Raw genomic sequence first — 12,985 nt, 5'->3', positions numbered from 1 at the left:
AGATTAACGGTCATATAATAATAACTGTATCAAAACAGTAGAAAAATAAATATTGTCAGGTCAGGCTTGGAGTCTGCTACTGGTAACACTGTAATCTAAACTCTCCCCCCCCCCCCCCCCCCCCCCCCCCATCAGTGTATACATGAGTACTGATGAGGAGGAATTTAATAGTGATTTTTGTCTTTTAAGAACACTTTTTAATATTTCAGGCTGATTGTGTTCTTATTTACATGGTACTTAAAACGCCCAAATTCAGGCTGGGTGTTCTTAACCCTCTTGTTCTTTTATGCGAGTTTTTACTGTATTTCGTCATAGTCGTGGACGGTTCACTTGCATGGCTTCTAATAAAAACGGCAAATGGGGGCGTATGTTGACTCACCGTAGAGGACTTTCTGAAGCAAAAGTAACTTTCCAGAGCTGCTTATCTGTGATCAGATTAGATTTTACGCGGCAAAATTTCAACCTCTGAACTAGACTTAATACTTGTTTTAGGCCTAACCTGATTGAAGTCGAATTGATTTAATCGAGTTGCGTGCATCATGCGGTATAGACCAAACAAACCATATTGTTTACGAGAATAATGGAAGGCAGTAGTTAATTATACCTCTATTGTTTAATGCGATAAACCACCCGCGTCATATAAGTATTTATCAGTATTCCTATATTTCATGCTCTTTACTCCAAACTGTTTAATGATCTTTAAAAAAAGTCTATATTATTATACAAACTGATTTTTTTTATCTTCAAGGGGTACAAGACAGTTACCCATCAGCGAAGGCGCATTGTTTCTATGGTAACAACGTTTTGAGAATAATGAATCAAAATGGATGAGGGATATGAATTATTTCGGATAGACTCATCATGCGTTATTTACTTTGAATTAGGGCGTATAGCCTTTGCGTAAGAATCCAACGAGCTAAATTCAATTTGGTTTTAACTAAGAACAGCCAAGAGGTTGTTTCAGTTGATCTGTGAGTTTGCCATGTCTTGACTTAGATCAACCTAGAGAAGGTTAATTCAGGGTTTGATCTGTAAGTCAGCTCGTCATGTCCTGACTTTGATTAGCCTAGAGTTTGTTTAATAAGATGTGAAGGTCTTTTTTTTCACTTTCATCTGATTATTCCAGTTCCGCGTGGTATAAAACGTTACAGCCCACTGATTCAAGACTATTACCAATATACGAAGACGCTAAGGCATTACCTCTCCAAATGCAATCCAAACAATAGCAACCACGTATCCCCATTAATTAAGTTGTTTTGATTTAATGAATTAATAAAGCCAATCAATCCACTTTTAGCCGGTTCTCACAAAGGATCGTGCTCTTCGTCTCAGTGGTGTTTTGCGGTCGCGTAGTGGTGTTGAGTTTCAAGATTGTTTTGATGGATGGTAGAATTGGTTGGATTGTGGCGTCATAAGACTGCAGAGATAGAAAGCTGCCCGCTAGACGTTTTACTGAAATCGGATCAAATAGAGACCAACGTAACTTAAAGGGTAATTAAATTTTTTATTTTTATTTTTTTTTTTATTTATTTTTTTTTTGTCACATAAAATATCTCCCACGCTAGTTCATGCTTCGGCAACCGTCATGTTTGATTGTGCGCGAACAAGTTGTAGACTTTTCACGCTGTCTTGTAGTAATGCCATTTTTCGGTTTTGTCCAAGTAAATTTTTCTTAGGCAAAATTTTTTAGACGACGAAATCGCCTTTGGATTCAAATAATTTGAAGTCATTTTTTCTATGTTTAATTGGCTTTCGTGCAGCATTTTTTTTTTTCCTTTCTCCAAATTGAGTGATTTCACCTTGCAAGCTGCTGCTGAAGTGCAGGAAAACCAGTTGGGTTTTATGTTTTTGCATGAACTGGAAATTTTGACTTTAGGCTTAATGTCGAGCAAAAATGTGGGGTACGCAAGCTTCTAAGCTTGGCTGGCCAGTTCCGAAACTTTTACTCTTTTACTTTCGACGACAGAATAGCGTCCGAAACGTCAGTTTTTTCATCTTTTCAAGGTGTATAATTTACCCTTTTATCATTACGGAATCTAGAATACTGCCTTTCGTTTCTGATATGAATTAAGCAATATCTTATCGGTTGCAACTCCTTTTTCGTAAATATTGATAATGAGAATTCGCTTTACATCGACCATGCTGGGAGAGGCTAGACTGAGGCAAGATGCGAGCTAAATAAATGATATTGATAGTTTAAATAAAGTATAATTTTTTTATTAATTATATGCATACATGTGTCAAATGCTCATTTAAAAAAAAAATAAATAAAAAAAAAAAAAATAAAACCTCAATAAGAAGAACGAAAGGAAAAGAAACGGACGAATATTTAGTAAAATTATTCTTAAACAGTTCCACATATAATACATAAAAAGTATACTAGCACAACAATCATGGAGGAATAGAATTAATGTAAATTTTTGATCATAAACATGTGCTAGTGAGACTAGCTTCTCTGGGGGAATCACGAGAAGCCGCTAAAAGACTAAGTGAAGAAACTTTGAAAAATAAGCTGAAGGCTGCACATCTTACACAAAAACACACTGAATTTAAGATCGCATGCTACCAGCCTGATCCCGACTGGTGCTTATACAATGTTCATTTACCATTTTATATGTTTTTAAACGCCAAGACAGACACATAGAAAACTAGAATAAACAATATGTACCGTTTGCTACCGAACTATTGTTAGGAATACAATGGCTATGTGCACTTCAAAACGATAAGGAGGTAATGTGATAAATAATGACGCGATCTGATTGGCTTACAACACCTTGGAGCCGAGTGTAATTAAACGTAATTAATATGCACGCAGGCGCGTTGGAAGTCAGCACATGTGCTTGGGATCAATTGAGGCTGAAGGTATTAGTTCGTGTTAACGGTGTGCAAGGATACATAAGGCATGATTTTTAAGTATTCCTCATAACTTTAAGGGTTTCAGTAGTCAATTCAGCTGATCCTACAATAAGTCATTACAATGCAGGTCGCAGAACTGCAGTCTTCGAATTCTCCGTTCAGAACGCTGCTTGATCGCAGCCCTAGCTCCAAAGAAGTCGACTTCATGAATTCACAATCAACTCTGACGAGTTTGTCATCGACAAACTCTCCGAGCCCTGCCGACATCCAGATGAATTCCCTGGATAGCGAAGAGAGTGACAATTCAAATCCAGAGTTGGAGAATGCGTTAGAATCTTATATAAGGTAAAAAAGAATCCTGCTCTACATTTGTTGTCAAAGCTGACTACTGTTCAAACGATTGACCTGTTGCATGTTTGCTTGTAGCTTCAATTAAAATTCTCCATACCTTTTTCTTTTCTATATTTTAAATAATCATCTCCAACATCTATTACACGCTTAATGCAATAAATCCTTCATTGATAATTGATTATTTCAGATTATATATATTTTTTCTTGGATTTTTAAATTACATTCCACACGAGAACTCGACCATATTGTAAACATAATGGCCGATGTGCTTAAGTAATCTCTCAGACTGGATTTTATCGATCCTCGGATCGGAACTACAATTAAACAAATTGTTAAGTATTTTATGTACTGGAATTGGCAGTTTTAAATGCCATGTGTGTTTCTAAATAAGCCAGATGTGAGTTCAGACTTCCAAGGCTCCGGAAATTAGTTAATTCGTTTACCTGCACGTGGTTTGGTAAATTCTCACGAAAAAATGTTAACTTATGCTTTAGGATTCAAGAACTAGTGGTCTTTCATTTATTTTTAGCAGTTATTTTTATCCTTTTAATTTATTTAAAATATTATAGTAAATTCAACGTCGTTAACACTTCATCCATGCATCACTGAATCTTATTTCATTGCTGAACCTTGCTCAAGAAGAGTATAGATTTCCATAGGTTTGTTTATTTTTATATTCCGAGCACTGGAATGGCTTTTCAACGTCATAGGAAACCTTTTAAGGTGAATCGCTTGGCATTCTCTTAATAACGTGGAACTAAAGGAATTTCCAATGACTCGCACAGGTTACAGTCTTTCCATAGATTATTTGGTACCTGTAACCAATGTTTATTTTATTGTTTTTTTTTTTCTCTCCTTTGATCGAATCATTCTTGTTACGATGTGCTACTTGAAGAATTTCGTTTCGTTGCAGTCTATTGGTTATTTCACAGTATTCATTTTGACTTTGGATTTCTTTAAGCTATTCTTTCCTTTTTTTCCTTTTTGCTAAAGACGCCTTTTCAACACCTAGCTCAGTAAACACGGCATTTCAGTTTCCAGAGCCACGCCAAGTGACTGATCTATTTTCTGTTTCTCTTAAGACTCATCCAAGACTCAAAACTTTGTAAAGCTTTATAAATACAGTTCGATAAAAAATAGTAAAGAACTCATACTGGTTTAAAAGCAGTTTAACCACGCCGTTGGGCTGTCTCCCGCTGTCAAATAAAGCCGACCCAACTTTCGCGGTAGGGTCAAAAAAAGCGCGAAAAACAAAGCGTTTTTTTTTTCATAGAAAAATCTGAACTAAATGGAATTCACATCTTGGTAGATCGTATTGTGGTAGAGGCGATAACAAAAATGAAATATATCCTCTTAAACTTTTAGTCAGGCAAATTTGTTTTTTCTTTCGATCTGCAATTGTAAAAAAAAGGATACTGATCTTTGAAAGAGCAAATGGTTTTTGTAAGAGCAGTTTCGACATCTCTGATGTATGGATATATGTAACCAAAACATGTTCGTTTATTAGATATATCATATACTCTGGTCTGCAAAGTGCTTCCCCTATGTTATTTAAAAACTTCTAAATAACCATTTGGCTTTGTCTGGATTTGTCCTATTCAATCAAGTGCTCAATTGTGAATCTACTTGGGGTTTGAACTTCAATGTCCTTTCTGTTGTCAGTGAATTAGATTCATTGCTTTTCAATTTTTAAAATTTGAAATCAAAGTCAAATATACTATCAACAAGTAGAGAAAAAATTCTTAAAAGGAAAGGGAGAAAAAGGAAAGTTCTCAAAAGCTTTCAAAAGCTATTGGCAAGTAATCATAATTTTTCTTTAAGAGTTTGTGTAAAAAGAAAGAAGTCTTATTAAAGAAAAAAATGGATCAAAGCGTAATTTCTAGCTTTGAGTAACACTGAAAATATTGTTTATTTTGAGCATCTAAAGGATATAATAAAGTCTTTAGTAGACACACAGACGTAAGTGTGATAAAGTTATTAGGCAAGTTTGAGCTTCTCTTTAAGAGCAAGGTTAACTGTGTAAAACCAGAATGTGCACAAAGAGATGACTTTTTATTTTTAAAATTGCTTTCATTTAAAGTGTGTAGTTAGGTGCCCCATTAAGCAGAATGTGGTATAATAGCATCAAAGAGAGTTGAATAAATCAGTGTGATTCCATCATGGCTAGACATTACAAAACCCTAATTTCAATCTCTACTGAAAAGGTGTTAAGATTTTGAATATAAAAGTAGGATCTGGCTATTCTTTGAGACTGTTTTGATTAAAGACAATAGAAGATGATGTAGTAATGTTTGTCCTTAAAGTCATTTTTCAATAGATTATGGATTTGCCTTTGTTTAAACATGTGTTGCGGACAGGCCTAGTGTGAGAAAAACTTGAAGAACTGGCTTATTTCAACTTTCACTAACCACAATATATTAAAAACGCATGTACAAAATCAGTTTTTTCTCTACTCTATGGTAAACTCAAAAACCCATATTATATGTCAGAGTGTTTTATTGCTAAAATTTGTACTTTTTTATTTGTGCAGGTAGAAAATATGCCTAAATTTATTGGGTATGTGATATTGTGCACATATTTCTCTTTGTATAGTGCTTTCAATTCATACATTAAATGGGCTTAACAGATTTACAGGTTTATTGAAAAAATGATTTTATGAAGTGCGAAATTAACATAGAGTTATTTTTATCAAAATCCTTTTTATTGTCTTGTATCTTTATTTTGTATGCCTAGCTTCAACTTATTCTGTTCATTACAAACAAAAATTCTGCCAAATATCTTACATTTTATAGTTTGGAGCAATATTCAAATTTTAAATCTTGTTTTTGTTTAATCCTACAAGTTTGAAGGATCATACACGTCATGTAACTGTGCACGTAGAGCTCTATTACACCATTTTGCTGGCATAGATTTTAATACAATACAATGTGTTTGTTTCATTCAACAAATGTGATACAGCATATCTCTATTCAAAATAATGTTTGTATGTCTGATTTTGATGGACGAGAATAAATATCCCTCCCCCAATTTCCAAAGAAGGGTTCATTTAGACAAATTGCTGTCAACAATATTGATAGGTACATCCATAAGTTCAGCTTTAAACTAATTTTGTACATCACTCACTGAAAAATCTATATCAACCATGCCTACTCCATGCTTAAATGATTAACTGTCTTATGATATAAATTAAAAATATTTAGCTTTTTTTCAATATTTAGCAAACATGCTATATAATTAAAGTTGGTATTTTTTATTTTATATATTTTGATACAAGGGAGTGGCATATCCCAATATTCCAAGAGAACTTGTGAATCTTTACTAAAACATCTTATTTTTAAATATGAAAAATTCTTTAGTCACTCAAGGAAGAGTTCAGGACACAATGTTTATCTGAATATTTCAGCTTTTCTCCAGAAGCCATCACCATCACCATTAGCTTATTTTACTTTTGAAAAAAATGAAGTTTTAAGTAATAAATTTGAACACTTTATGAATTTCATGCCTGCATCATTTTTATTTCCTTTTTGACTTTCAGTGAAGAAATTCAATGCAAGATTACCAAGATACTTGTAAGTACAGTGAAATACCTCCATATATTCAATACATTATAATGAATGCCCTACAGTCCCTTTTCGGAAACTTAGTGATTAGTTCAAATTTACAAATTGTGCATGGAAGTAATTTTAATTTGGGATGCCCAGTTAAGGATAGAGTATTGGGGTGTGGGTTTGGCACAATTTTGTCTAAGTTTTTTTTATATTTCAAGGGTGGTTTGCTAGATTAGAGTCAAGGAGCTCATTTTGAAAGTAATATTAATGAGTCTTTGGCTCATCAAATTTTCCTACCTATAGTTACTACCTGCAATGTTTATATTTTGTGCTTTTTCATAATTTTTGAACAAACTGTTTGTCAAAGGTGTGAAAATTTTAGAACAAGACCAAAAGCGATATTGATATTACACAATGAAAAACAATGTCAAATACTTGAACACCTTTGATTGACAACTCAAAAATTAAAGATGATGCAGCTTGCATTTCAAAAGATCCTTTAATTAAGGATCCTTTAGATTTTCGAAAATGTATATAAAGATTTACTCAACACTAAAATCAACAATGTGGTATGGGCTTTTTATGCTATTGTATTGGAGTATAGATCTGAATTACTTGTTTTTATTATAGGAAGAAGTGCAGCAATTGTCTGACACCGAAAAACTTTTACTATATTTACGCTTACCTGGAGAAACCTGCTCAGAACTAAAAGATGAATATGAACAGTAAGTAGGCAGCATATCATTATTGTTTTTAGAAGGCTGGTCTGGTCCTTTTTGTTCTGCAATGCAAGATAACAAATAACCATGTAAATGGAATGCATCTTCTGTGGAATTTAAGGTTGGGAGATTACCCTACAAACATATGTTCTCAAGGATGCTTAATATTAGTACATTTGAAGAGATCCTGGGCACCTTGCCCTAGATCTGCCCCATGCATTTCTAAAGATGCACATTTTTCTTGTTTTTTAATATTTATTCATTAGATAAACCAGTGTCTATTAACCACTGATGTTTTTTTACCACCTTTTTTCACCAGAAATCAAGCACTACCCATATCAACAACGAGAGCTGAACAGACACAGGCTTTTCATTGGTAAATGAAATACCCATTTGTTAAAGATTATTATAATATAAAGTACTTCAGTAGAAATATGAAACATTGTGTCTCTGTGCTGTAACATTAGCATTCTGGAAGCTGAGCAGCATGAGGGAAGCAAGCTTAAGGACTGTTTATTTTTTACTGTGGGGACAGGAGTTGGGGGGGGGGTGGGGTTTATTAAAGAAATCATCGTCAAGAGGGGAGCGCAAAAAATAATTCAAGTCTTACAGCTCTTTTACAATTAAAAAGTGGGAGGGCGTTTATTTATACATTGAGAGAAAGGGGGTCAAATTTATTGTATAAGATACCAAGAAAATATTCCCTCCCCTAAACACCAAAATGTTTACAAGTTTGCATGTCTCTGTCCTTTCATAATAAAATGGTAGGCAGCTAATTAGCATTCAAGTTACATATCAACATGTATAAAATTCTTTCTGTGTGCAGGATTCGCTGTCATCTTGAAGAGTGTGACAATAATTCTACTCTACCAAAACATGAAGTGTATGATGAATATAAGTAAGTGCTTGTCATTGAATTATGTTTACTAATAAAGCGTGGTGTGGGGTAGCAATTGTTTTATTTGTGATGCAAGAAAAGAGAAATTAGGAAATAAATTAACGAGCAAACAAAGAACCAAACTAACAGTTCATCAGCGCATTAGAACAAATATATGATGGATGATGCCACGGAGGTTCAAACTTGAGCTCCTTTTATTGTAAAAAATGCAACGAAAACATTCCAAAAATTCCAGAAATATAACTTACCGTATCGTCAATAGGAATAAAACCAAATATTGAGCTTTACTGGTCATTTTGACGTATTTTTAAGCGTTTTTTCTTGGCGTTTTATTCTGAAGAAGAAAATAAGTTTGTCTTTCCCGCCTTTCGTGATTTGTGAGCGCGCGTGGCACCTTATATCATGTGATGAAATCCTTCCTCCTTATTGGCTGTTCCGTTTGGAGGCGCGAAAAATAAATTTGTTAGTTGGAATCTTTCTAGTTTTGTATATATATATATACATATAGATATACAGTTTTATTACATTTTATTAGAAGTTTTATAATCATTTTTATAGGTTTATGGCTTATTTTGAAAGTATGAATGCACAATTTACCTCAAACGCCTTTTTGGCATTTTTTGGCTGCATCTTTGGCACCTCTTTTTTTTGCTCAGTCTTTATGTAAATATTTAAGCAGTTTTTTTTAAATGTTTTTGTTTTAGGGCATATTGTGAAAGTATGAATGCCGCCAGAACACTTAGTGCTCCCGACTTTGGAAAAATCATCAAATGCGTTTTTCCTCGCGTAAAAGCCAGGAGACTAGGTACGAGAGGGAATTCCAAGTACTGCTATAGTGGAATTCAGAGAAAGAAGAACGTAAAACCACCAACGCTACCGTCGCTTCAAATACCATCGCCAAGTGATAAAGAGAAGGTAAATATTGAATGCACAAAAAGGATTTGAAATCGGAATTTTAATTTGAATTCGCATAGTAATTTATTGTTGTATTTTTGATTGAACTGACCCCTTCCTACCTCCTCCCCTCCCCCTACACAACCACACACACAACCTCTTTTAGGTTTTTCACTGAATTTCGATATCTATCGAGTACGTCAATAACGGAGGTCGGAGGTGGTTGGGTGCAGTAAAATCGGTTTAACTTAAACTTGAACTTAATTTCTCTCTCTCTTTCGTATAGAACAACACAAACCAAGGCAATGGGATGAATGGTGGCGACAAAATCGAAGAAGACCAGACTCTTTCAGCAGCTTGCCTTTTGGTATGTGAATGGGCGAACAAACTCCTTGGTCGAGTCTTTACGACGTTAATAGAGCTGGCAAGATTTCTCGTTGGTGGCAGTTACGTCTCAAGTAAATCCATGGCTGCTTTCGTTGTCATGTCCAACACAGACAACGTGACCCACCCTCAACTCAACCACATAGCTAATTCACTATTTTCACCTCAAAAGCACGAAAACCAGATTATACTCACGCCTAAAAGAAAACAATTACAGCAACCATTCACGAAGAAAGTCGTAAACCCACGACAGCAAAAGCAGCAGCAGCTGACCCATACTATTTTGACCGATGGCTCAGGGAATCAAATTGTTCCTAAGACACCAATAAAAATTCAGCCTCAGCAGCAGCAGCAGAGCCCACTTCACAAGCAACAAGTTCATTTGCAGTCTAAGCCACCAACCGGTTCATCAGGCAGTATGCAGTTTTACCAGCAAGCCTCGAGTAATGCCCATTTACAAGGAGGAACGACTGGGCCACAATCGAGCTATCAAAAGATGCGGCCGCCAACTCCGTCTTTGATGTCACCGAACGGCCCGAATCAAGGTCTTCCACAGACAACGTCGCCTTTTCAGGCATCGCCAAAGTTTAATGCTCCAGGGACACCACAGAATCGGCCCATGACTCCTAGCTCTGGAGTCAACCAGTCAAGACATTCTTCTAATGCTATTGAGCCTACGCGATTTCTGTTCACCCCGATACCAAACGAACATAAAGCGCCCAAAGGAGACACGAGTCCCCCAACCTTAAGACCCACGGCAACACATCCTCAAAATCAAGACTGGCAGTCAGGAGGGACACAGCAAGTCCAGATGAACCTCAATGAGGTACCAATGTCACCAAGTAAGCAACCTCGTTTGTCGCAGTGTGCACCAGCCACTCCAACAAGACGCCCAAGCTCGTTTCCATACCCCCTTTCCTCACCAAGGACACCGCAGCGCGTGACGAGCCAGCAGTACGTCACATCACCGCCTATGATGTCACCAAATACCCCACGCTCCATGATGAATGCCCAGTCACCGAGTATCCAACAAAAGGGGCAGGAATTAGTGATGATGCAAGGTCAGGATGGAATGGGAGGAATGGTTCAGGATCCCATGAATGGCATGCGCAGAGGTAGTGACAGTAGTCCTACAGTTCAATTAACAGAACAAATGATAAAGCAAGGGTAGGTTATTAAATTTGATGTTTTTTTTCTTCTTGTGAATGCATCACAAACTTTTGCGCGGGAAAATTTATAAAGTTTTCTTAGGCTAGACCATAGGTCATTCCCTTGGGGCGTTTCTTACTCATTCGGTAAGACTCGAAATATGTACCCATTCAGTTTGGACATATTGCAAACCAAATATCTTACCTTCGGAACTGAAATAAGATTCTCTATATTTGAGTTTAACGCACGTCATTGGTAAACAAAGAACCAATGCTAAGAGGAATGACACGCCGTCTGAAGTGGGAAGACATTGCTACGAAGCTAAATCGATTGATAAGGTTTTGAACTATAATAAAACCAAGGAAACTAAATCAGAAGTAATGGAATCACGTCTTCCTATAAACTCAGGGTTCCCGGCAGAAGCAAGCATCGTGATTGAAAAGTCACTCAGCGTTATGTCATATTAAAATAATGGATCATATATAATTTTATTATATTCTTTTATTTTAGATGTGGTCCAGACCCTTCTCGTCCATGCAGATACAGCACCAGTTCAGACAATAGCACTATGCCTCCAACACCGCTAAGCCAACAACAAAGCTTTGATTATTCGTCGGAGCTTGATTCAATCTGCAATACAACAGTCACCAATGCAGGTCAAGTGCCACCACAGTTCCAACGTAGCCAATCTGTCCCTCCCCTCCCGCAGCATACTCTTTTGGACAAGCGGTTTCACCCTCTGACTCCGCAAACCGACAATAGAGTACAGCAAATGACCCCGTCTCCCATGGAAACTACAAACTCTAACCAGCACCTAAATGGCTTGAAAGAATTGCGAAATCGTGTTCTCCATGGTGATGTCAATAACAATGGCTCTCGAACCAATGAGAATGCTGTGTTTGCCGCAAGACGAAACCTTACGTCGTTGCTGAACGCTGACCAAGGCATGAACACGAACGGTGGCCATCAAAACCTATGGAATCCAGAAGCCTTTCAAACAGGTCAAACCGGTTCGTCAAGTAGTGAAGAGCAAGAAATGGAGATGTTAGAATCCAATTTAAACTTCTCGGATCTAACAAGCGACGGCGAAACCAGTTTGCCCGATTTGAATTCGTTTGATGACGCAACAGCGGAAGTTGTGCTAAGAAACATTTGCAACAATACATCCGGGGTATGGCCTACCACTGACGTAGGCTCCTGGAATACCCAGCAGCCTTTGCAAATAATGGACTAAAGCACACACACAAAAAACGAATGTATTCTTACAGAACTAATTAAGGTTGCCTTTTTTTAAATTAAGTCAAATTCTAGCTTTTCAAACTTGAAAAAGAAAAAAAGATTAATTGCATGGGGCATGCAGAATATTTGATCCTTTTCTCATTCTGCATAAGAAGATTAACTTCATTTGTCTAGTTAAACTATCATAGAAAATATAAGTCAAATGTTCTTAAATGTCCTAAGATATTTTTTCAGTATAGGAATATTTTATAGGTATACTAACAATTCTTGATGATGAATTCTTAAGTTAAATTACGTGTTTGTATGGGGTATTTTTATACAGATTTAATACGTGCATTTTTAGGTACATGTTTTTTCATTGAAATTTAACGTTCGAATTAATCATATTTTTCACCCATCTTTTTTTTAATTCGGCGCAATAATAAGTGTGTTGCGCGCTCTTTCAGACTTTCTAAATCACTTCTTTTTTAAGCCAAGTCTACAGCAACCATCCAACGCAAACATTTTTCTATGCTTCTTGAGATTTATTATAAATGTTATATATTAGGACTTACTATAATAAGTTCGTTAATAAAAATTAATATTATATGATGTGTGAATAATGGACTATGATTGCAGGGATGGTAGGAGAGATGTGTATTTGTATATTTTGTTATTATTTACTTTGACTATTTCGCACTATCTAGTACTATAAGTAGAACTGATGATATAATAGAAAGTAAAAGAGATACCATTTAGTGATAGCCATATAGCGCAAAATACATTTATTACTGTTTCACAATACAAGGACAAGGAAAGAACAAGACAATATACTTTGCTTGACAAAAGACTTTATTTCTCAAAAAAGAAAAGTGTTCAAACCTTAAAATAGAACTCCTCGGCTCGGGCGCAATGTTACATGGATACAACTCAAACAAAGAATCTTATTCTCAAGGAAATGACGCGTG

General features: G+C 35.9%; 1 protein-coding gene across 1 annotated transcript; it reads left to right on the top strand.

Annotated features, from left to right (window-relative positions):
- Positions 1–2,848: 2,848 nt before the first annotated feature.
- LOC116305712 (uncharacterized) lies at positions 2,849–12,629 on the top strand. The gene is made up of 8 exons (XM_031715681.2): positions 2,849–3,201; positions 6,743–6,776; positions 7,386–7,480; positions 7,794–7,850; positions 8,301–8,372; positions 9,077–9,287; positions 9,553–10,817; positions 11,310–12,629. The coding sequence occupies exons 1-8, from the start codon at positions 2,978–2,980 to the stop codon at positions 12,031–12,033; spliced, it is 2,682 nt and encodes an 893-aa protein (XP_031571541.2). The 5' UTR covers positions 2,849–2,977; the 3' UTR covers positions 12,034–12,629.
- Positions 12,630–12,985: the final 356 nt, after the last annotated feature.

Source organism: Actinia tenebrosa, unplaced genomic scaffold, assembly GCF_029948245.1.
Source record: "Actinia tenebrosa isolate PJP-AT-01 unplaced genomic scaffold, QUT_ActTen_1.0 PGA_scaffold11__36_contigs__length_13525064, whole genome shotgun sequence".
Taxonomy (NCBI): Eukaryota; Metazoa; Cnidaria; class Anthozoa; order Actiniaria; family Actiniidae; genus Actinia; species Actinia tenebrosa.
Note: the sequence above shows the minus strand (reverse complement) of the source record. Positions and strands in the feature narration are given on the sequence as shown.

What these genes read in the sequence shown, in the direction of transcription:
- LOC116305712 (XM_031715681.2), top strand. Translation starts at nt 2,978, where the DNA reads ATGCAGGTCGCAGAACTGCAGTCTTCGAATTCTCCGTTCAGAACGCTG. An exon ending in GCAAGATTACCAAGATACTT is followed by an intron (nt 6,777 to 7,385) that starts GTAAGTACAGTG and finishes TTTTTATTATAG; the next exon opens with GAAGAAGTGCAGCAATTGTC. An exon ending in CTAAAAGATGAATATGAACA is followed by an intron (nt 7,481 to 7,793) that starts GTAAGTAGGCAG and finishes TTTTTTCACCAG; the next exon opens with AAATCAAGCACTACCCATAT.